A 25,599-nucleotide genomic window follows, 5' to 3' on the forward strand; every position below is an offset into this window, starting at 1 on the left:
AAACTGGTTGTAGCTCAGGGTTCCGGGGCACCAAGGTAACGTCCAGACTCTACGTCCAGAGGTCCAACTCACCTCTGAATAGTTGCCTTTGGTGCTGATCAAATCCCAAATTGCAAGATTTAAACCATGAACTATTATTTCTTTCTGCTTGTGCTCCTTTGGTATGAAAGGACTGTGAAGGGTTTGGAGGCAGGTGAAGCTGGAGTGATCATTTCTAAGTAGGACCAGGTTTCTCATTTTGCGGGGACACAATTTTGTAGGTGACTCTATGAATTTAGAAAACATGGCCCTGGGAATTCCCTGATGGTCCAGTGTTTTCACTCCCAAGGACCTGGGTTCAATCTCTGGCCAGGGATCTAAGATCACTCAAGCTGAGGGGCATAGCCAAAACAAACAAAGAAACAAAAAACAGGAAAAAAACAAACAAACAAATAAGGAAAAACATGGCTCTGTATTCACTTTTGGTCACTCAAGAAACCATCCCTATGACTACACTTCTGCCGAAACATAGGTTCAAGTTAGGATCTGATGACGTTATTTTGCATCTCGTATTTCATAGCAAACAGATGAGACAACAACTCTTGAATCCTGTCAGTCACAAGATCATCCTCTTATGTGTTCCAGTTCTTTGAAGAACATTTGGTGAGGGTACTGTGTGCAGCAGCATCTGGCAGAAGCATCGCGATGTGACGTCTGTTGAGTGTACTTCCCTCTCCCCCAGCACCAGCCCCAGGCTGTCTAAGATTGAGATGCTTTTGCAAATGCCTCATTCCTTGGTGGCTTGGGCCTTCCCAGGTGGTGCTAGTGGTAAAGAAGCTACCTGCCAATGCAGGAAACAAGAGACATGGGTTCAATCCCTGAGTCAGGAAGATCCTCTGGAGAAGAGCATGGCAACCCACTCCAGTATTCTTGCCTCAGAAATTCCATGGACAGGAAAGCCTGGGGGCTACAGTCCATAGGATCGCAAAGGGTTGGACATGACTGAAGTGACTTAGTACACAGCACACACCACTGGTGGCTCACTCAGTAAAGAATCTGCCTGCCATGCAGGAGACCACCTGCAGTGTAAGAGACCAGGGTTCGATCCCTGGGTCAGGAAGATCTCCTGGAGAAGGAAATGGCTACTCACTCCAGTATACTTGCCTGGGAAATCCCATGGACAGAGGAGCCTGGCAGGCAACAGTCCACGGGGTTGCAAAGAGTCGGACACGACTTAGCAACTGAAAAACAACAACAACAAATTACTAGCAGGTCACCTTCGTGCATGCTTGGAAAGGGATGATCTGATTGCAGTCATCACCATGGATGGGGCAAAGATCTACTCAGTTGGGGTTGTTGGAGAACTGGAGTCACACATGAAAGAGGAAGAATTTCTTTCCCTCTCTCCCAATCTCCTTCCCTGTCTTCACTTTTTATTGTGCTTTTCAAGCATGCACAAAGGGAAGGAGAATATTCTAAGAATCCTCATATACCAATTACTAGTTTCAATGATTATCCACATCTGGACAATCTTATTTCATTTATAACTCTACTTGCCATTAATGTCTGTCCCAACTATGATACTGTTTTCAAGCAAATCATTCCATCATTTAATCAGTAATATTAAGGTATCTACCTCTAAAAGATGAGGACTCTTTTTATAATCATAACATCGTACCTAAAAATAAACAGTAACTCCTTAATATTAAAAATCCTGTTGGTATTCAAATATCACTGGTTGTGTCATTTTTTAAGGCAGTTTATTTCGATCAGGGCTCAAACAAGAACCACAAATTTCCTTGGGTTGATATGTCTCTTAAGGTACTTTTCTATTTCACACCCCCCTTCCGCCCAAGTTTCCATAACTCTCCTATATCCTCCATTATATATGTCCTCCAGAAACTTCCTGTCTTTCACCATTGTAGTTACCTATAAGTTCTTGTCGGCTACTTCTGCCTCTAGGACATCTGTGTGTCTGCTTTTGTTGATCATTCTCCCTCTTGATTTCTGTTTTCTGTTCTGTTTTCCTCCTTCCTCACATATCCAGCAGTCTGTTATTATGTATTGGGTATCATAGTAGGTACTACATTCTATTCTCTTCCTTTAAATAATATTGTATTTTCCTCTACAGGCAGTTAAGTTACTGAGAGATTGCCTTGATCATGTGGTGGCTTAGTTTTAGAACTTGTTCAGTTCAGTTCAGTCGCTCAGTCATGTCCGACTCTTTGCAACCCCATGAATTGCAGCATGCCAGGCCTCCCTATCCATCACCAACTCCCGGAGTTCACTCAAACTTATATCCATCGAGTCAGTGATGCCATCCAGCCATCTCATCCTCTGTCGTCCTCTTCTCCTCCTGCCCCCAATCCCTCCCAGCATCAGAGTCTTTTCCAATGAGTCAACTCTTCGCATGAGGTGGCCAGAGTATTGGAATTTCAGCTGCAGTATCAGTCCTTCCAAAGAACATCTAGGACTGATCTCCTTTAGAATGGACTGGTTGGATCTCCTTGCAGTCCAAGGAACTCTCAAGAGTCTTCTCTAACACCACAGTTCAAAAGCATCAGTTCTTTGGTGCTCAGCTTTCTTAAAGTAGGTCTGTTTTGATTTAGCCCTAATTCCTAGGGGATAATGTTTAGTCCTGAAATATAGTCTTTATTCATATGGTGTAGTTATTCTAGGATTTTAATGGGAAATGCAAAGCATTAACCAAGCCCCTCTAATTCCATGGGTGGGGGGCCTTCCCTGATGGCTCAGACAGTAAAGAATCTGCTGGCAATGTGGGAGACTCAGGTTTGACCCCTGGGTCGTGAAGAAACCCTGGAGAAGGGAATGGCTACCCACTCCAGGATTCTTGCCTGGAGAATTCCATAAACAGAGGAGTCTGGCAGGCTACAGTCCGTGGGGTCGAGATGAGTTGAACATTACTGAGCAACTAACACTTTCACTACACTTCTAATTCCATGGGACTTTGAACTGCAAACTACCCGCTCAACACTGGGCAGTTGCTATAACCCCCTCTCAGATCTTTTAGCTTCTAGCTGTTGCTTTTTCTTGAGCTCTTTGGAGCTCACCCTGAGGTTGTGAGTTCTAGGAGTTGGTCAGAGACTTGAGGGGAATCTGTGTACAGATTTTGGCTCTTTCCCTAAAGAGCTTCCCCCTTAATTCTATCCTCTCTGGCAGACTCAAACTCTGTTTCTTTAACTTAGCAACAGTGAGATTTTCTGCATGAGTTTTGGTCCCCATTTATCCAATAGTAAAACTATTAGATTTCAAAGATAAAAGATAAAATTCTCATCACCTCCAGAGAGAAATATCAAATAACTTCTAAAGCCAAAAGAATTAGAGTGCTTTCATATTTTTAAAAATCAACAAAGTAATCATGCAATAGCATTTTAAAACCCCTCCAAAACCCAGTGAACTAAAGTGTGAATGAAGGAGTTCATCTTCAGTCAGCCTGTTCTTTATCTCTCAAGGCTAGAATAAAACAGGTTTCAGCATATAACAACTTACGAATTCTGCTGCCTCGGGAATTGATTGTTCTGGGTGAATTTTCCCAGGTATTCAGTGATTCCTTTCAATATGTACAGATTCAGGTATTTTTGTATTTCAGGAATTTTTTCTTGGATCAAAGTTTTAAAATATCTACTCTCCTCCATTGCTTTGTTTTCTTGTTCAAGGTCTTCAACAAAAGGGATATTACTCTCTTTGTCTCCCATTTCCATATTTTCTCTCTGACCCTATTTGCTTCTTTCTTCTTCGTCTTCAAAAAAAATAGTTTTAATTATGGCTGATGCCACAACTAGAATTTATTTATTTTAAAATGTTCAGTGTTGTTGGCTGCCCTGGGTTTTCATTGCTGTGTGTGGGCTCTCTCTAGTTGTGGTGTGGCGGCTGCTCTCTCGATGCAGTGTGGAGGCTTCTCACTGAGGTGGCTTCTCTCGTTGCAGAGCACAGCTCTAGAGCATGGGCTCAGTAGTGGTGACTCATGACTTAGTTGCACCGTGGCACGTGGAATCTTCTCGGGCCAAGGATCGAACCGTGTTCCCTGCATTGGCAGGCAGATTCTTACCCACTAAGTCACCAGGGAAGTCTTATTTGCTTCTTTCTTGTGTCATTTATCATTCTCGTCATCATTTACCTGATTTTCTTCAGTGCCCTTGTTTAACTTTTTTTTTTGAATCTCTTCTTTCTTGGGTGCCTCATGATTTATTTACTTCTGAGGTAATCCAGCTGTTTTGTATTTCCTTCCTGAGTCCAGTCAACTATCTTTACATTTCTCCCTGATTTTTGTTCATTGAATTTTTGAGTTTCCAATCTGAAGTGTTTTACATATGCTCGACAGCATGTTAAAAAGCAGAGACGTTACTTTGCCAACAAAGGTGCATCTAGTCAAAGCTATGATTTTTCCAGTGGTCGTGTTTGGATGTGAGAATTGGACTATAAAGAAAGCTGAGCGCTGAAGAATTGATGCTTCTGAACTGTGGTGTTGAAGAAGACTCTTGAGAGTTCCTTAGACTGCAAGGAGATTAAAGCAGTCCATCCTAAAGGAAATCAGTTCCAAATATCATTGGAAGGACTGATGCTGAAGCTGAAACTCCAGTACTCTGGCCATCTGACGCGAAGAACTGACTCATTGGAAAAGACCCTGATCCTGGGAAAGATGGAAGGCGGGAGGAGAAGGGGACAACAGAGATGGTTGGATGGCATCACAGACTTGATGGCAATGAATCTGAGCAAGCTCAAGGAGTTGGTGATGGACAGGGAGGCCTGGCATGCTGCAGTCCATGGGGTCGCAAAGAGTCAGACACGACTGAGTGACTGAACTGAACTGACTTATGCTCGAATGCTTGTTTAACAACATTTAATTGTTTGGTGTTGTTGTTGTTCAGTTGCCAAGTTGTGTCCAACTTTTTGTGACCCCATGGACTCCAGCACACCAGGCTATTCCATCCTTCACTATCTCCCAGAGTTGGCGCATATTCATGTGTATTGAGTCAGTGATACTATCCAATCATCTCATTCTCTGCCACCCTCTTCTCCTTTTGCCTTCTATCATTCCCAGCATCAGGGTCTTTTCCAGTGAGTCGGCTCTTCATCAGGTGGCCAAAGGATTGGAGCTTCAGCTTCAGCATCAGTCCTTCCAATGAATATTCAGGGTTGGTGGACTGACTTCCAATTTTCTTCTACTTTCTAGCTGTTTTGAGGGTGGGGGAAAGATTTTCCCCAGGTGATATATATGAATTGCTGTCTCCTGATATTTCCTGTTTTGCAATAGCTCTGCATAGATTCGTTGACATTCCTCTTTTGCATTTTTATAACATTGGGATGCTCTCCAGGATTGCTGGGTTAATACTGCCCTGTTCTGTCTGCCAAGTTTGGTGGCACAGGGTGGGGAAGGTTTTGTGGTTCTCTTTTTCCCTTGTCAGTCTCTAAATTTTCTCTTGCTCCTTCTTTTCCCTATTCAGCACGCAGTTACCATACAGTGCTTCTCCTGTGGTTTTTGCTTTTTTTCCCCCCTCCCCCAGAGCACTGCGTTTTACATCATGCCCGTCTCTTTAAATGCCCTGTGTTTTGAGACCCTGCCCCTTTGAAGTCCAGGCTCTGATTTGCTCACACACTTTTTTTTTTTTTTTTTGGTATTTTCTGACTTAGAGTAATAAGTCAGACTTAATCATTCTGACAATAATTTTAAGCCAACTTCATCTTCCTTCTGTCTTCACTGTTTTTCTGATAGCAAAGAAAAAAACATCATTCAAAGTCAGCCTGAGAAAGAGGAAAATTTCATTCCATTCAAACTGAGGATTATAATCCATGAGACAACCTCTCAGAGAGCTCTGAGAAATGCTCTGAAGAGGTAAAAGAGGAGGCCAATATGTCTGTGATTTTGCAGAAGAGAATACGTGCAATCAGGGACACACTTGAACAGAAGTTTGCTGCTAGCCGCAGGAGCAGACATTTTAGTTAATAGTTTTAGTGCTTTTTTAAGTAAGGGAAGATGCAAGAATCTAGGTTCATAAAAATTTTTTTCCTGAAGATATCTAACTATCTGAAGGCCTGTTTTGTCAGTTTTCCCAGAGTACAGAGTGCCTCATCCTGATCTTTGCCCTGAATTCCTTTCAAGGTGTATCGTATGCAGGTCTGTGACTGTAGTGGCTAATGACTTGTGTCTGGTAGAACTGGGTAGTGCTTATCTGTTGGAAGCATATTCATTCCTCCCAAGGTTTGGGAGGCGTTTTGTGTCCAATTTGTCCCACTGCACTGGGAATTCTCATTCCTATTTCAGGTGGTGATTTTGTTGATAAGCCCCTCAATGTGCTGTTGCTGGATTAGCTCTGTTAACAGAAGTCCAAAGCCTCTGGGCCATCTGTCTTATTAGTCTGTTTGGTTCAGGAAATGGTTTCTTCTTATTGACTCTTATCTAGGAGTTAGACTATTACCATCATGGTCTTATGGGACTATATATTTGATCCATCATTTCAAGTAATCTGATCATTGTTAATTTTATCTGCAGCTCAGTCACACATTTGATAATGCAAGAACCAAGGATCTAGTAAATAGGCAGAAAACAGGTAATACACCTAGTAACACTAACAAGGTCCTAAGTAAGTGTTGGGGCTTTCCAGATAGTGCTAGCGGTAAAGAACCCACCTGCCAATGCCGGAGATATGAGACTCAGGTTCAGTCCCTGGGTTGGGAAGATCCCCTTGGGAAGGCATGGCAACCCACGCCAATATTCTTGCCTGAAGGATCCCATGGACAAAGGAGCCTGGTGGGCTACAGTTCCTGGGATTCTAGAGTCAGACATGACTGTAGCGACTTAGCACACATACACAAGTAGGGAATTAAGCAAAGAACTTCCATTAGGAGCCACCCAGTATCTTCCCAGGTTATCTGACCTGTCTGTTCTGCACCAATCACTATCTTTAAGGGAAATGATGTATCGACATTATACATAAAGTTCACCAAAGATGTCCACATGTACAAGGCAAGTGGTGGGTCATCATAACTCCTTACAAGACTGAGAAAGAAATATTTTATTCTAAGGAGTTACCTGACTTGTGCCAGAAGAAGAAAAATTGGTCTTTATGGTTGGATGGGTATTTCTGCCACTGTGGAGGGGGAGTCTGTTGAGGTATAATACAGATACGTGATACATCCCAGAGGGAAGGGAGGAAGCTCAAGTGGGCAGAGAAAATTGTTCTGTTTAAATTTTTCTTATCTTGCCTTGAAGTGAATTTTTCTTGGCTACACCATGTGACATGCAGGGTCTTCCCTGACCAGGAATCAAACCTGTGCCCGCTGCACTGGAAGTGTAGAATCTCAACTGCTAGAGCACCAGGAAAGTCCCTAAGGTGGGAATTTTTATCCCATCACTAGGGTACTAGTTCTTTCTGTGCTTTCTACAAAGTTCCGTGCTGGGGTGAGCATGGGAGCTGAGGAATTGTGCTCTGGGACTGTCTCAGTTTTCTCTTTTTATTTACAGTTATTTTGAAGACTGCTTAAACTTCTCTTTTATACTAAGGACCTGGTTTTTGCATACATTTCCTTTCTCTTTCTCATTGTTTTGTATCATTTGGGGGGGAAATAGTGGGAGGCAGGTGGTTAGGATACCTCTATTGTTTCAGCTGTCCCCACAGCTAACTTAAAAACAGGAAAACAGGGGCTGTCTGTAGCTCAGTGGTTCCTTCGACTACAGAGTGATCAAATTACCCAATTACCCTCTCTGAGGCTGGTTCGAGACCAGCAGATGCTCTCCAGTCCTTAAAAAAAAAAAGGAAAATAGGATTAAGATGTTCTTTTGTTCTTGCTGAAAAGAGTAAGACTTAACAAAGTCTTAAAAAAAATAAGACTTAACAAAATCTTATTTATTAGGACTTTAAAAATTATATAATAACTATTTTTATCCTTAGGACTTTAAAAATTATATTATAACTATTTTTATCCTTATGTTTAAAAATCAATTAATTATTTTTCTGGCTGCACCGGTCTTAGTTGTGGCATGTAGGATCTAGTTCCTTGACCAGGGATTGGATCCAGTCCCTCTATATTGGGGGCATGGAGTCTTAGTCACTGGAACCACTAGCTGCTAAGTCGCTTCAGTCATGTCCGACTCTGTGCAACCCCATAGACGGCAGCCCACCAGGCTCCCCCGTCCCTTAGATTCTCCAGGCAAGGACACTGGAGTGGGTTGCCATTTCCTTCTCCAATGCATGAAAGTGAAAAGTGAAAGTGAAGTCGCTCAGTCGTGTCCGACTCTTCGAGATCCCATGGACTACAGCCCACCAGGCTCCTCCATCCATGGGATTTTCCAGGCAAGAGTATTGGAGTGGGGTGCCATTGCCTTCTCTGGAGAAGTCCTCTAATATTTTAAAGATAAATTTACAACAAACTTACCTGAAGAACAGAGGTTTTAGAAAGCTATTTTCTGTTTTACATAATGAAAGTGCCCGATGTTAGCCAAAACTCTCTCTAAAGCCTAACAATTACATTTGCAAAGTCTTATGAACTGTGTCATGTCGCTGTGTGTTAATCTCCTAGTTGTGTTGACTCTTTGCAATCCCATGGACTGTAGCCCCCCAGGCTCCTCTGTCCGTGGGATTTCCCAGGCAAGAATACTGCAGTGGGTTGCCACTCTCTTCTCCAGGGGATCTTCCTAATCCAGGGACTGAACCTGGGTCTGCTGTGCATGGCAGGCAGACTCTTTACCATCTGAGAAGGCAAATATCTTCCATTTCTTAGTTTAGCTCTAACTCATGACTCATCCGTGTTAATATCTTTGGCTCTGATGTGATTGGCACTGGTACTGTATCTACACTCAAGATCTTTATTGTGTTGTTTGCATTGAAACAGCCTTCCTAGCCCTCGTTCCAGCCTCCTTTCACCCTCCCCTTAGCCTACAGTTCCCAATTAGGTTGATACCGTATTTAATTTCCAAAAATGACAGCACAGTTCAGCTTTTGGATTCAAAGTGATGTCTGAATTTTTGTGGGTTTCAACAGCTTGTTTTCATAAGAAATAGGTTTTGCTAGTATCCAGTCCACAGAGAAGGACTGTATGGAAATTGTGAGTAAGGAGAACCTTATATTTAAATGTATCAGCAAAGATCTGTTTTGACAGGAAAAAAAAGAGAGACCTCTTACTGCAAATCAATACTCAGCTTCATGTCTCCACTTTGGGCTAAGGCTTTATGCGTGGTTTGTAACGTGGAATGCTCAGAGCATCGTCCTCAGGGATCGACAGGGCAATGACACTTCGTCTGGTCCAGACCACGATGCCACTAGTGGCCACCCGTCAAGGAGCTGTTCTTGTAAGCGGTCATCTCACCGCTCGAGAGGGATTTGGTCCATCCCTTGATTCTCTCTCATGTAGTGTTCTTTGTGATGTTTTCAAGATGGCTAAGAAGAACTAGGTGCAGGCTGGTATGAAGGAATATTAAAAGGATACCCCTAAACCAGTCAATCCTAAAGGAAATCAACCCTGAATATTCATGGGAAGGACTGATGCAAAAGCTGAAACTCCAATACGTTGGCCACCTGATGCGAAGAACCAACTCATTGGAAAAGACCCTGAGGCTGGGAAAGACTGAGGGCAAGAGGAGAAGGGGATGACAGAGGACAAGAAGGTTGAATGGCATCACTAGCTCAATGGACATGAGTTTGAGCAAACTCCAGCAGAAAGTTAAGGACAGGGCATTCTGGTGTGCTGTAGTTTATGGAGTCATGAAGAGTTGGACATGATTTAGCGACCAAACAACAACAATGTAATAGACCATCCCAAAACTTGGTGGTTGACAACAATAACCACTCATTTAGCCTCTGATTCTTTGGACTGGCAATTTTGGCTGGTCTCAGCTATGATCCCTCACGTGTCTGCGGTCAGCTGTGGGCTGGCTAACTGACAGCTACCACTCATCAGTCATGAAGACAAGAGAACATGCTGATTGAATGCAGTCTCAGAACAAGGCAGATTTAGATTGGTCCTTGACTAAAGGCCTGCACCCATGTCTAAGATAATGGTCCATAAAGTCAGCTAGATTGGCCCTGTTGGTTCTCAGGTCTCAGCACTGGCTACTGCCCAGCCCACGTCCAAGTTGTAGTCACTGTTGTCCAGAGCCCTTAGTTCAGTTCTCATGGAATCATGAGTGGGAATCTAGACTGTGAAGCAATAGAAGTAACTCTCTAGTGAACCAGTATACCTCTCTCCAGACAAGATGCCTCAGGATGGAGTGAGGTTCTCATCGCTGCAGGTATTCAAGCAGGGATTCCATGATTATCCCTAGGTCCTAGTTTAGAGGTTGAAAATTTAGAGGGCATCATCACCATGGATACCTGGCCTCTGTCCCCAAAGAGCCAGATTCCAGCTCATGAACTAGACCTTTCAAGACCTGTGTCAAATATCCTGGGATGTGACTGCCAGTAGAGACTGCAGATCTCCCCGTTAAAAAGGAGCACAGGGCTCCAGGACTCTCCTGACACAAGAATCCTCCCCTCTCCACCCTATCTGCTTGTGCTGGCTCTGTCCTTGGCCCCATTTCTGATCCTGCCAACCTGATTGTGCCCCTAAGTCTATCCCCTCTTCACAAGTCTCTGGATTCAGTACCTTCCTGCTTCATCTAACCTAAGGCAGCCGGTCTAGGCTAACCACACCCCTGCCCCCCGCAACCTGCCTCACCCAACAACCTCCTCCACCATCCCAGGCTGAAAGAAGTTATAAGGAATGAGATGTGTGTTTTTAAACAGCTAAAATTTGGCAACCACTTATGATTCACTGTAGCTATTAAATACGATACTGTAGCCATGGGAAAATATTTTTGATATGTTACTGTTAAATGGAAAAAAAGAGGTTTCAAAAAGAATACAAACAGTATGTGTGATCCCCGACTTTTATTTTTGTGGATTTTATTTAAGTTTATAAATACATGCTTACCCAGATGTCAGATGGGGTCTCCCTGCCCTATTTTAAATTTAAAAGTGGAATAATTTATTTGGAGAGATTTAGAGAATAGGCATTGAATGCTGATTGAACAACAGTTGCCTGTGATGGTTAAGAGGCAATTTGAAATGCAGAGAGTCTGATAAAATGGCATGAGCAATGAATAGTCATGAACACCTCTCTGGGTCCAGACGATTCCTCGATGGGTCATGGAGATCAGAGGCACAGAACTTGTTTATGGCATCCGCCATAATACCATAAACAACAAGCAGCTTTGAGGAATGCGTAACGTCCTTCACCTGCTAGTGCTGGAGGGTCTCCCGTGGAGGCATGGGTCAGGATGGCTCACCACAGGGCCAGGGGCACTGGCCGCAGTAGTGGGAGGTGCCCCTTGGTTTGAGCACTTTTGGAGGTCGCCATCAGCTCTACCACAATGCCTACAGACCTCCCTGCCCTTCTAGACTCCAGTTCAAGTCCACGCTTATGAGATCTCCAAAGTCCACCCTCAGATTTCCATGAATCCCCAAAGGTTTATGATACTCTCTGTCTCCTCTACGTCAGGCCCCTACTTTATGCTGTCTTTGTTCCATATTGTACTGACTCAAATATGAATAAAACGCAGCCCTTTCCTCAAGCTGCAAACCCCAGTCATAGCCAAAAACCAAATAAAGCAAGACACAGTACTTGCGAAGCACTGGTGAACGTAGTGTGAAAACTTGGGGGAGAGAGAAGGACTCTGTGATCTGTTCTGTTCAGTTGCTCAGTTGTGTCCAAGACTCTTTGCAACCCCATGGACTGCAGCACACCAGGTTTTCCTATCCTTTACCATCTGCCGGAGCTTGCTCAAACTCATGTGCATTGTGTCGGTGATGCCATCCAACCATCTCTTCCTCTGTCATCCCCTTCTCCTCTTCAATCTTTCCCAGCATCAGGGTCTTTTCCATTGAATCAACTCTTAGCATCAGGTGGCCAAAGTATTGGAGCCTCAGCATCAGTCCTTCCAATGAATATTCAGGGTTGATTTTCTTTAGGATTGATTGCCTTGATCTCTTTGCTGTCCAAGGCACTCTCAAGAGTCTTCTCCAGCACCACGGTTTGAAGGCATCAATTCTTCGGTGCTCAGCCTTTTTTTATTGTCCAGCTCTCACATTTGTACATGAGACTTTGAGATACGATAACAGAAAACAACGTTAAAATGTTAGACATTCTTATTATTCAAGTTACCCCATTTCAGGGGAAGTTCCACCGCCCCTTTACCTTTTTCTCTGTCTCACACCAAAGCCCAGGTTCATCTCCTCCAGCCCCCAGTTCCTTTCTCTGACCTTGTGACCTCTTCTCTGACCTTCCACCTCAGGAACCAAACCCCAAGTGCTGTCGTTTTACACGGGAGCAGGGTAAACAACTCATTTTCCTGAGCTCCAGCTTCTGCCAGTATTTGCATCTACACAGATTAAATCAAGTTGTTCTGCTACAGGAAGACCATTTCTCCTCTGGAGGAATACTGAGCTGGGCTTGAAAAGGAGCCCAGTCTGGCCCGCTGCAGGATGGAGGAGAGCTGGGATGCTCCACCAAGAGTGAGGCTCTTTACACAGGGGCCAGGTACCTAAACTCTCTGGCTTGATCCTCAACATCTGTCAACAAAAGCCTTATATTAGCTCTCTGCTTCTCCACTCTAGGCCAGTAGCCCTCTGGTGGGGAGACAAATTACAAGATTTTGATATCCTCAATTCTTGATGTGACCAGATGGGGACTGGGCAGTGGACAAGCCATCCAGGAGCCTTGTCCCCAATCAGGGGCTGTATTTCTGTGATCATAATCTGTGTGCGGGGGCTTCATGGGGGCCCAGAGGTAAATAATCCACTGGCCAACGCAGGAGATGTGGGTTCGATCCCTGGGTCGGAAAGATCCCCTGGAGAAGGAAATGGTAACCCACTCCAGTATTCTTACCTGGGAAGTCCCATGGACAGAGGAACCTGTTGGGCTGCAGTCCATGGGGTCTGCAAATGAGTCGGACACAACTTATCCACTAAACAACAACAGTAAATTCTGTGTGCCATTATGTGAAAAGCTTGGGAGCCTTAGAGGCCAGAGCTGTAGTCCCTCCCAATTCTAATAGCTGGTAATAGAGATTGACATTTGGATGACAGAAAGTCCAGGTTGTAATTGGGTTCGAGTACATTGTTGGTGATGGGGAATCCTAAACAACTCCCCAAGGGCTTCCCTCCCTGGTGGCTCAGTTGGTAAAGAATCTACCTGCAATGCAAGAGATCACCTGTAATGCAGGAGACCTGGGTTTGATCCCTGGGTCGGGAAGATCCCCTGGAGAAGGAAATGACAACCCATTCCAGTATCCTTGCTTGGGAAATCCCACGGACAGAGGAGCCTGGTGGGCTACAGGCCATGGGGTTGCAAAGAGTCAGACACGACTTAGCACTAAGCCACCATAAAAGTTAGAACTGCTAATGGAGTGAACTCGCTTTACTTTTTCATTTAATTGGACCCATGATTATTGGGTTTCAGGACAGAGAGTCTGGAACCAGGAGAAAGAAGACTTGGGTTTGATCTCAGCTCTGCCAGCATATCAGAGTCAAGTCAGAAGTCAGAATGTCCCAGTTATTTCAACAGCAAGAATTTACTATAAAGGATTGCTATCTAGGTAAATACAAAGGCAGACTTTAAGGGATGATGGAAGGCAGCCACTGCAGGAAGCAGGGGTCACACTTCGGGCTTAGGGAGCACAGAGAAGTCGGGGTTATTATTTAGGGGCATGGAGGAGGGGCCCCACGGAAGGGGACCTCAGACCTCTGTGGAGGGATTTCCAGTCAGTTGGGGCTGATGTCTATGAGGCTAGCTCTGTGAGAGCTGGGAAAACTGGACTCCTCCGCTGCCCCGGGAGGGGACTGTGGCTGCTAAGAGGGAGTGGTGAGCCTGGGGTGATGCTCCCAGAGGCGGGAGGCAGACAGGAAGTTGTGTGCCTTACTTCCGCCTCACTCCTCTGGGCTCTGCCTTCCCCTGGCAGAGACTCTTAAGGAGCAGTTGGCAAAGCAGAAGTGGGGTTTTCAGAGTCTCCCAGCATCTGAATAGAGTGGATTTGGAGCTGAGAAACAAGAACTTAATAACTGGCCCAGCCGAGCGGAGTCTTGTGTCTGATCTCCATGGTGTGAGAACAGGTGATTTCTAAGTTCCATGAGACTCAACTTTTCACATCAAAGTTTCCAGGTGGCTTCAGAGATGGGGGGCTTCCCTGATAGCTCAGTTGGTAAAGAGTCCGCCTGCGATGCAGGAGACCCCAGTTCGATTCCTGGGTTGGGAAGATCTGCTGGAGAAGGGATAGGCTACCCACTCCAGTATTCTTGGGCTTCCCTGGTGGCTCAGCTGGTAAAGAATCTGCCGCAATGCAGGAGACCTGAGTTTGATCCCTGGGTTGGGAAGATTCCCCTGGAGAAGGGAAAGGCTACCCACTCCAGTATTCTGGCCTGGAGAATTCCATGGACTGTATAGCCCATGGGTCACAAAGAGTCAGACGCGACTGAGCAACTTTGACTTTCAGAGGTGGGAGAGAGAAGAAGACAAGAGGCTAAGGGTGGATATGAGGGAAGAGTTGTGATTTCACTCAAACCCCTGGAGCAGCCAGGTCCACGGTGCTCAGGGAGGGCCTCTGCCAGGGCAGAAAGCAGGCAGTGCCTCTTAATATTAATAAATCCCCTTCCCAGGCTACGGGTGTTTGTTTGTAGTAAAACAGGAACATGATAACAGAGCTATAAGTAGCTCCGTGCTCAGCTGTGCAAGGTAGGGACTTAGTAGAGCTGAATTCAGCCACTGGAGGAAGAGGCTGAGGCTGCTGCCTGCCTGGAGTGAGGGTTGGGGCCATTTGTGGGAACAGCAGCTAGCTGAGGTCACTGGGTTTGCCAAGCAGCCAAAGGAGCTGCTGGGTCAGGTGAATCTGAGCTCACTGCCAGCGAGTGAGCGTTCCCTCCTAGTCAGGGCCCCCCACATCCTGGGCTGACTCAGGACTTGAATGGCCAGAGGCCGCTGTGCCCAGAGGACAGTGAGACGCAGGAAAGATGGGTCTATCTGATCTTGCTAGGCTGGTCTGGAGACCACTCTGGAGCCTGCAGAGGCCTTGGCAGGGCAGCCTGCCTCTTGGAAGCAAACCTGGTCTGAGTCCAGTTCTGGTTCCAGCCCGGGTTTGCTGTGAGAGGACAGGCAGATCATTTTCATCCTCTCGGCCTCCACTTCCTCATCTGTGTTGGAGAAGGTGTCTCCAAGGTCAACAATCGAGACGATTCAATGCTGAAGAAGAATCAAAATGTATTAAGCCTGTAAAATACATACACTTCCCCCTATACACACACAAAAAAAGAGTTTTTAAAATAGAGAATTAAAAGCCCTGCACAGAAAACTCAAAGAGACTGATGAATCAACACATCCCAGTAGATCATTCACAGGACAGTGGGAGTTTGGCTGCAAAACCTCGCTGAGTCCAGGTGTTATCATCGATGAAACCAGGCCTGCATGATCTCAGCTTCGTTTCTCCAACTCCTTGTGCCTCCCACCCTGTATACAGCAGATAAAGTGGGGGGTCAGCCCAGACAGCACAATCTGGGTTCTGAGCCGAGTCCTCCACCCCCATCCTGCTCCGCACAGTTGAGCTGCCGTGCTGCTTCTCCCGGCTTCATCCCCTCCTCTGTCGGACTTGACTCCAAGTCCCATTTCCCCAGTGATGCTCTTGGCTCCTCTCAGCAATGCTTCTGGCTACCCACCCCCGCCAGGCTGCCCCAGCCATGATTGTTCATCACCAGACCAAACCTTACCTTCTACCCTCCTCCAGATTAGTGGGCGGAATTCATAAGCTGGGGCCTTCCCAAGAAGCTTCAGTGGACAACAGCTGGAAACTCCATGCTCTGCTATGGAAATACATGAGTGAGCAATAAAGGCAGTTAGTTACCTTTGGACTCTAGGTGACAGTCTTCCAGGGTGACCGCACTACATTGTTCATTGAATACTGGAGTTGGGACCAACCAGACTCCATCCTTCCTCTTACTCTCTCCTGAACTTCAACTGTTTATCCACACAAAAAGAACATACCTGCCTCATATTAATAGTTTTGCTGGAAGTGCAGGGGAACATAAGCACCTCAGTGCTTAGCATGTAGAAAGAGCTCAGTATTTATTAAATAGATGAGTAACTGCATGAATGAACTGAAGACAGTCCTGGGGACAGCCCTGATTTGGTGGTCCAGTGGTTGGGATTCTGCGTTTCCAATGCAGGGGTTTGATCCCTGCTCGGGAAACTAGATCCCTCATGCCACAACTAAGACCTGTCACAGCCAAATAAATGTCTTTTTTAAAAAGGGAAAAAAGGCTGTCCTGGTTTATATTTGCAGCTGTCATGATATGACACCAATCCATACACCAGTTGAAAAATAAAAATTCTTGCAAACAACTATCTTTTAAAACAAAGTTTATATTTGAATCTGCAAGAGACTAGGTGGGTAGAAGAAATGTTTGTGAATTCAGTCTTGCTTGTGGCGAGCTGCCTTGAATCAGATAGAAACCCTAAACCGTGGATCATTTTTGAACAAGTGCAGCTTCATTCACCCAGGGACATAGAGTAACTCTAGTTAAATTACCATCGGGCACCTAGCGATGATCACATAGAGGGATAGAATTAGAACGACATGTCACTTGCCCAGTAAATATTTCAACGTCAATTGCTTTGTCAGTGTTAAACCATGTACTTCTCATTGGCCTATGTTATACATAGTCTTCATCAACATCTGTCTCTTAATGCACAAGTCAGTTTAGCTGACATACCAATTTCTAGTTAGTAACACCTGAATTCGTGATTTTTCTGAAGGGATAAAAAAGAAGGCAGCATAAGCTTTGTTTCTCTGTGGGATTTGCCTGTTGAGGGCTCCAAAGAGACCCACTGCCAGTAATAGTATAATAGCCAACAATTTATCACGTGCTTAATCTATTGCAAGAGCTATATGGAACGTATCTCACCACAGTCACGAGGGACGAATTGTTCTGATTCCCATTTTAGAGATGGCAAAGCTGAGCACAGAGAAGTTAAACAATTTGCCAGCATTTATACATCAGGTAGGTGGTGGAGTTGGTGTTCCCTGGGCAGTGCTCTGGCCCCAGGGGCTGGTTCATAATCACAACCTTATCCTGCCTCCAAAGGCAGGTTGTCCTAGAGACAGATGATGGAGCTTACATACGTGAGCCTTTCACCATCTGTGGCAGGAAGTGGAGACTGGTCAGTTGCTGAATGTCCAGCTTGGAAGAAAATAGCACAAAGAGGGGGAAGCTGATTAACTACAAACATATATAGACTGTGATAAGACTGCTGTTGGGATCCCGTCAGAGTATTGCCTTGAGGAAAAGGGGTCATGGCAAGGAATGAAGGTATTCTGGATTCCATGGTGCCCTGCCCCTGTGTCTGGGAAATCTATCTGTTTAAAAGAGGCCCAGCACTAGTTCCTGGGATAGAAGCTGAAAAGTCTGTCTACTCCTTCACTCTCTTCCCCAGTGGCAGGGACTCTGATGCCTGGTGGTGGTCAGGACAACAGCAGTGAGACAGCTGTCAACAACGATGCTTAATGTCCAGCAGCTGTGGTCCAGGGGCTCGTGGTGGTCACAGCAACAGATGAGGCTGCAGAGCTGACCAAGGGAGTGGTTCCTGGAGGGGCTTTGCCCTGCTGAAGTGTACACAGCTGAAAATTGAATACCAAACATCCCCCACCTTCACGGTCTTTATAGGACTGCCATTTGGGTTGGCCATCTTCTCTCTGCCCTTCACCCCTCTCCTTGGGAGGGAGCCCCCATTTCCTCCTTCTCTTTGTCAGGGTTTTGCTATGTTTGCTCACCTGCTGAAGACTTGCTTGGGACCTTTCTTCATTCCCAATGGGCTCATCTAAGATATTTTGCTTAAAAAGTTCCTCTTCCCTAGAAGAATTCTCTGTTGATTTTTTGATGGGAGTGAGGGATGAGGGTAGGCCAATGTTCTTGTTTCTTATCCCTTGAATTCTCAATTTTATGGAACTCCAGTATTAGTAACTTCACTTTCACTTTTCACTTTCATGCATTGGAGAAGGAAATGGCAACCCACTCCATTGTTCTTGCCTGGAGAATCCCAGGGAGGGGGAGCCTGATGGGCTGCCTTCTATGGGGTCGCACAGAGTCGGACACGACTGAAGTGACTTAGCAGTAGCAGTAGCAGTATTAGTAAACCCAAAAGCAATCATTTGCAAAATTTTCCCCCAGTAGTAGATTTATTTTTTCAAGCAATATCTTATGCAGAATCTCAAGATATGAAACACATTCACTTTTAAAAATTGAGGTGAAATTCACATGATACAAAATTAACCATTTTATTTTATTATTACTAAAGTTGACTCACAATGTTGTGTTAATTTAAGGTGTACAGCGAAGTGAGTTACCCATTCTTTTTCAGATTCTGTTCCCATATAGGTTGTTAGAGAATACTGGGCAGAATTCCCTGTGTTATACAGTAGATCCTTATTAGTTATCTATTTTGTATACAGTAGGGTATATACATTAATCCACACAGCACAGGTGGGATCTTAGTTCCCCAGCCAGAGATCGAACCCTGCCCATCACCCCTGCAATGAAAGTGCAGCATCTTAAGCACCGGATCTCCATGGAAGTCCCTATCTCTGTTTTATAAAAAGTTTCTTAGTATCATTTTTATTAGATTCCACATATAAGTGATATCATATATTTGTTTCTGTCAGTCTGACTTCACTCAGTATGATAATCTCTAGGTCATCCATGTTGCTGCAAATGGATTAACCATTTTAAAGTGAGAAATTAAGTGGCATTTGATACATTCACAATGCTGGTATCTGCCTCTCTGGATTTACCTATTCTGGACATTTCATGTCAAACAAAATCACATAATACGTGACCTTTTGTGTCTAGCTGCTTTCATTTAACATAGTACTTTCAAGGTTTGTCCAAGTTACAGCATGTGTCAGAATTTCATTCCTTTTTACTGTTGAATAATATTCCACTGTATGGACAGATCTCAACTCGCTTATCCATTGCCTGCTGAAACATACACTCTTCGGCTCTGTTTGAAGCAGAAGTGGGGCCCTGAGATCCCCCTCCACATCCAACTTTCCCCTCCAAGGAGATCCTGACACTCCTCTGAGCTTGTTGACACCTGGTCTCCAGGAAACCTTTGATGAAGCGCTGACTTGTTTACCTGGAGGAGTCACACAGTGGGGACAGAAGTAAGGGTTTTCTGCAGAATGAATGAAAGTCTGCCACTACAAAAAATATAGCATATTATATTTTAAAATTGGCTGCATTCATGCAAATAAGTGGCTGATTGTTAATCACTGGAATCCGGGGGAGGAAGGAAGCTGCCGGACACAAGGGTCTTCGGGGGCCCGCCCATCTCCAGCCCCACCCTCGGGCTGCAGAGCCTCCTTCTTGGGCAGACCGGTCTGCCTACCCGCAGTCTGGGCTTTTTACAACTTCACTTGTTGAAACTCAAGCCACGCCTGGGTAAGTACATTCTGCACACAATCACACCATAAACAGGTGCCAGATTGCTGGCGTCATCCTGTTTCCACAAGTTTTCTTTGTCTTTCCACGTTATTTACGGTGGAATTTTCCCAGGTGCAAACGGGAAGCCCTTGGAGCATTTTCTAGAAGGAAAGGTTTGGCTCTCTCTCTAAACCGTAAGGGCGCGAGAGTGACTCATGGTGCCCCTGCTCCCGGGGCAGGGCAGTCCTGCTCCCCTAGGTGCGGCCAATGAGATCACAGGGGCCAGTGTTGGTATAGATAAGCCTTTGCTGAAAGGAGCCCAGCTTATGTACAAACGGGGAAAATCCTCCGCGTGAAAGGCCAGCCTCAATGGGCTGGGAAATGCTGATGTCTGTGTGTATTCACTGCACGGCTCGCAAGCTCTGCCCAGGTATGGGGTGCAGCTGGTTTGTGTCAGCGTCATGGGTGGAGACTGGGCTGCTTGCCCGACGGCTTTAGGTGGGTCAGCGCCTCTGCTTAGACTTCGCCTGCTTCTGAATGGAGGAAGAGAAAGTCCAGTTGCTGACACGCAGACTTTCCGTGGGCCTCGGCCTCCAAAGTCAACAGACTATCCCCGACCGTAAGTAGATGGCAGAGTGGTACATCCCCCCCTGGTCTAGGGGAAGCCAAAGCGGGGCAGTTCTAGAGGTCACTGGGAGAGACTTCCAGACACAGTCAGGCTCCCTCCAGGAGATTTTGAAATTTACACTGAGCCAGAGGCCGTTTTAAAAGCTAGTTTAAAAAATCTAGTTCAATAGAGAAGTGATGAGAACCTACTGTATAGCACAGGGAACTCTACACAGTGCTCTGTGGTGACCTACATGGGAAAGAAATCTAAAAAAAGAGGAGATAAATGAATATGTCCAGCTGATTCACTTTGCTGTAGGGTAGAAACTCACACAACACTGTAAAGCAATTGTACTCCAATAAAAATTTTAAAAACTGAAAACCTAATTTAGATGTTCCGATTCTTAAGAAAATTGATTTAATTTTATTTGGTGAATGAGTTTGAAAAATTAATGTCACATCGAATCATGTGTAATTCCAGCTGTGTGTGGTTCGGCCTGGCAGGTGCAAGGAAGTTATTTTAATGGAGAAGGGTGCAGTGATTTTAACATTCATCATTGTTTCCTATCGAGGCATCATTTTGAAAATGAATGGAAACGATAAACTGAAGTGATTGATTTTAAATAAATGAACATTTTACATTCTATAAGTGCTTCATATGCTTCCTTTTTTTGGTCCATCTTATAAACAGCAAAAGGCGAAAAAGGATTGAGCAATTGCAACTTTTTGATTAAAGAGTTAGGAGGGAGAGGGTGGATCATTACAGTGATGCCAGTCATAATTTTCTCTGTTTGGGGCATTTTATTTATTTAATTTATTGAAAACTTTTTATGTTGGAGTATAGCCAGTTAACAATGTTGTGATAGTTTCAGGTGGACCGTAGAGGGACTCAGCCATGCATATACATGTATCCATTCTCTTGAGAGCTTTCTAACTGGACTTGTTCAAAAATTTATATTTTATTTTCCTGGGACTGTTAATGGCACATAGTATGTGGTAGCTACTCACTCAATGTTGGTTGAATGCCTAAGCAAATCGACGGACACGTTTTATTTTGAGTACGTCCATCATTGAGCCATCCTGCCATGAGAGAAATCTTGAATCAGAAGGAAGGAGGCTGGGGTCTGTTTCCAGCTTTGGCTTCTCCAGCTGGGTCTTCGGCAAATGCCTGGCCTTCTCTGCAGCCTGTTTTGCCACTGGATAAAATTGGTGATCTCTAAGGCTCCAGCTCAAATAGTGTGTAGTTTATTTATTTATTTAAGTATAGTCGATGATATGGTGGGGCTTCCCTGGGTGGTCCAGTGATTTGAGACTCGGTGCTCCCAATGTTTGATCACTGGTTGGGGAAGTAGGCTCCTGTGTGTCACACGGTGCAGTCAAAAGTAAAAACAAATTTTTTAAAAAAGACATTTATTTTATTAAAAAAATACAGTGTTGTGTTAGTTACTGCTGCATAGCCAAGTGATTCAGATACACACACACACACACACACACACACACACATGTTGTTGTTTAGTCGCTAAATTGTGTCTAACTCTTTTGCACCCCATGGACTGTAGCCTGCTAGGCTCTTCTGTCCATGGGATTTCCAAGGTAAGAATACTGGGAATGGGTTGCCATTTTCTTCTCCAGGGGATCTTCCCAACCCAGGGATCGAACCCACATCACCTGCATTGGCAGGCAGATTTTTTTTTACCACTGAGGCACCAGGGAAGCCAATACATACATATACACATTCTCTTTTAGAGTATTATTTTCCATTATAGTTTATCATAGGATATTGAATATAGGTCTCTGTGCTATATAGTAGGACCTTGTTGTTTATCTGTTCTATATATAAAAGCTTACCTAGTAGCCATATTGCTGCAAATGGCGCTATTTTATTCTTTTTTTATGTCTGAGTAGTATTCCACTGTGTATAAAGTACCACATCTTCTTTATCCATTCATCTGTCAAGGGACACTGAGGTTGCCTCCACGGCTTGGCTATTGTGAACAGTGCTGCTGTGAACGTAGGGGTACATGCATTGAAAAGTCTGTAATTTTAAAAGCGTTCTGTAACTTGGTTTCTCCACCTGGGAAAGAGAACAAATAGTCCCACTCCCGCTTCTGTTATGGGGTCTCGGAGCTGGAACTCTGCTGGGTGATGTCAGCAGACATCCTGGGTTTCTCCGTGGGCTGTGTGGGAAGCACCTTCATTACCACGATGATTAATAAGCAGTGTCATCAAGGGAGCCCGATGCAGTGACTCTGGGTGTCCGGGCAGCAAGCCGCCTTTCATGATTATTTATTCACTGTCTGACTACAACAACGCATTTTCCTCAGCAAGAAAACCGTGCTGCCTTCAGAGAAATATGTGCAGAAGTGAAACTGATTTGCTGAAACAAGTGTTTAGAGTAAAAAAATATCAAAACCACATGTTCCCGAAGCGCAGTGGATTTCACGCCTGCTAATGTTAGGCACCCAGCTCTGCTGTCCCCGACGGTGAGACCCCAGCCGCGCTCTGGATTTCCAAACCGAACACAATTGGAAACAGAAAACACTCTGACAGCGGCGTGCCTCATGCTCTCCTTGGCACACCAGCCCCTTTTGTCACTCCGTTTGTATATATCCGTATATGTGTACCTTGGCGTTAAGTCAGAGACTCAGTAACAAACTTGTCTTTCAGAAGTGTCTGCCAACCGCGGATAGGAGTTAAACACCAGCCTGTACTGGGAAAGACGGCTGGGTGGCACTTTGCAAAGGAAAGCCCTTCAAATGCAGTTTTCCATGATGTGACTCTAGAGATAAACACTCCCCATCATCTGGTTTTTAAGTTCCGGGAGATGAGTAGGCAGAAAAAGCCCCAGACCTCCTTCAGTTTTACAGATGTACATACCCTTTTGTTCTTCCAGTCGGCACTAATCAAATCCGGAGGGACGCTGAGCACCCTGAGTCGTCATGGGCAACGAGAACAGCTCCTCAGGCAACCAGGTGGGTGTCACGGGGTTTCCCCTTGACCTGCGCGGGGCTCTTGAGTGACACTGACTAGACGTTTCCAGCATCTCCTCTGTCCGTCTCCTCTCCTCTCTGTATTCGTGTAGGTGTTTCTCATTCCATTTTCAGAAGTTTCGTATTAAGTGTATATTAGTCAGTCAGCTCAGTCATGTCTGAGTCTTTGCAACCCCATGGACTGTAGTCCCCCCAGGCTCCTCTGTCCATTGGATTCTCCAGGTGAGCATACTGCAGTGGGTTGCCATTTCCTTCTCCAGGGGATCTTCCCAACCCAAGTGTTGAACCTGGGTCTCCCGTACTTTGGGCAGATTCTTTACCATCTGAGCTGCCAGGGAAGCCCTTTATAGTAAGTCTAGCCTTGATTTTATAAATTATATAAAAACTAGTCTTACTTCTTATTCTATGCTTTTAAAATTGACATAGGCGAGTTTGGCACATTTCCGCCACCCCCCCCGGATTTTGCCCCTCCCCCATCCACTAACCTACATGGATCTATCATAGGTTAAAATAAAACCATTTCCACACTCCCCTACCACAGCCTCTCCGGCCCCCTGCCGCAAAAAAAAAAAAAAAAAAAAAAATTTAAGGTCTGGAAAAAGTTTTAAAATGTATCAATGTTGAGCAGATTAAACGTGAACCATCAGTTCCATGTTAGGTAAGGTTTTCAAAATTGAGGAATAGACTTTGCTTAACTGTGCGTAATATTGGGATATTAAAATAAATACAGATTTTATCTTAAGTTTGAGAGTTGTAATTCAATGCCCTGGTGAACAAAATTAGGGAAACAGTTTCCCATTGATCTGACACAATGGAAATCTTGGATTAATAGTACAGAGTTTTTTGGATGAGAAAATCGGACCTAAAAGCCACCCTTGGGCAATTCCTTTTCCCTTAGCTTTTTTTCTTCCCTACTGTCTTTTCTCAAGCAGGAAAACAGGAATAATCAAAAGAAAAGGTAGGGAGTTTCCTGTTGACCTAGTGGTTAGGATTCTGGGCTTTCACTGCTGTAGCCTGGGTTCAGTGCTTGGTCTGGGAACTGAGATCACTGAGATCCTTTAAGCAGTGCACAGTGCAGCTAAAAAAAAAAAAGTAAAAAGATAATATTTACTTACTTACTTGGCTGTGCCGGGTCCCAGTTGTGTCGCACAGGATCTTTAGTTGTGACATGCCAACTCTTAGTTGGGCATGTTAACTCCTAGTGGGATCTAGTTCCTAGAACAGAAATCGAACCCGGACCACTGAGCTGGGAGCACAAAGTCTCAGGCACTGGATCAACCAGGAAGTCCCTAAAAAAAAGAGATGAAAAGGTGGCCAACTTGAGTCTTTAGGGGCAGAGAAAAAACAGTGATGGTGTTAAATGGCTGGAGGGGGGCAATGGGGAGAGGTGGGGACTGTAGCAAACAAGGGCTTCTGTTCCATTGTCTAAAAGAGAGCGCTGCCATCAACTCCAGCAGAGGTTGCCAAGTGGGAATGTGGGCCCAGTGTTACAAGACCTTCCTGTGCCTTCAAGAGAAGGCAGAAACCTGTGTTTTTTTCTAAAAATCTTGCAGTTTTTAAAATTAAACTTTTTGTTGTTGAGAGAGTGGTGGATTGACATGATGTTGGAAGATATAATACAAAGAGGTACTTCCCTGGTGGTCCCGTGGTTAAGACTCCGCCTTCCAGTGCAGGGGGTACAGGTTTGATCCTTGGTTGGGGAGCCAAGATCCCACATGCCTGGTGACCAAAAAACCAAAACAGAAAGCAGAAACAATATTGTGACAAATTCAATAACGACTTTAAAAGAAGAGTTCCACATTAAAAAATCTTAAAAAAAATTTTTTTTAAAAAGAAATAATACAGAGAGATCCCAGATACCCCTTTACCTAGTTTACCCCAAGGGCAATATTTTACAAAACTAGAGTACAAACTCACAAGCCAGATACTGACATTGCCACCATCTAGATACAACATTGCCACCATCTAGATACAGAATATTTCCAGAGGCAGAATTTCTTTTGTTGCCCTTAGAGCCACACCCACCTCCCCTGGGGCCCTTTTCCTAACCTCTGGCAATTTCTAATTTGTTCTCTGTCTCTATAGAGATGAGCTAGAGAATGTTATACCATGTTACATAAGAGGAACCACACAGTAGGTGACCTTCTGGAACTGGCTTTTTTCACTCAGCATGATTTCCTGGAGATTCATCCAGATTGTTGTGTACGTCAGTAGTCCATTCTTTTTTATTGCTGGGTAGCATTCCCTGCTACTGTTTGTTGAACCGTCATTTAGTGAAGGACATCTGGGCTGTTTCCAGTTTGGGGCTACTACAAAGAAAGCTGTTATGGACATTTGTAGACAGGTTTTTTTTTTTGGTGAACGTAAGTTTTCATTTCTCGGACATAAAGCCCAAGAGTACAGCTGCCTGGTCATGTGGTAATTGCATGCGTAGTTTTATAAGGAACCACCAAACCATCTGCTAGAATCCCTGAATCATTTTACCTTCCCACCAGCAGTGTCTGTGTGAGCCAGTTTCTCTGCATTCTGGCCGTCAACTGGTACTGTCCCTGTTTGGTGTTGACGTTCTG

At 44.7% G+C, this 25,599-nt stretch overlaps 1 protein-coding gene across 4 annotated transcripts in view; it reads left to right on the forward strand.

Moving 5' to 3' along the window:
- Window positions 1-25,599, forward strand: part of TACC2 (transforming acidic coiled-coil containing protein 2) — a 231,036-nt gene that overhangs the window by 3,776 nt on the left and 201,661 nt on the right. For all 4 annotated transcript variants that reach the window (XM_052661039.1, XM_052661041.1, XM_052661042.1 and 1 more), the window contains exon 2: window positions 22,933-23,011. In XM_052661039.1, the coding sequence (XP_052516999.1) occupies window positions 22,979-23,011 (33 nt within the window). In that variant the 5' untranslated portion in view covers window positions 22,933-22,978. The remainder of the gene's footprint in view (window positions 1-22,932; window positions 23,012-25,599) is intronic.

This window comes from Budorcas taxicolor, chromosome 23, assembly GCF_023091745.1.
Source record: "Budorcas taxicolor isolate Tak-1 chromosome 23, Takin1.1, whole genome shotgun sequence".
Lineage (NCBI taxonomy): Eukaryota > Metazoa > Chordata > Mammalia > Artiodactyla > Bovidae > Budorcas > Budorcas taxicolor.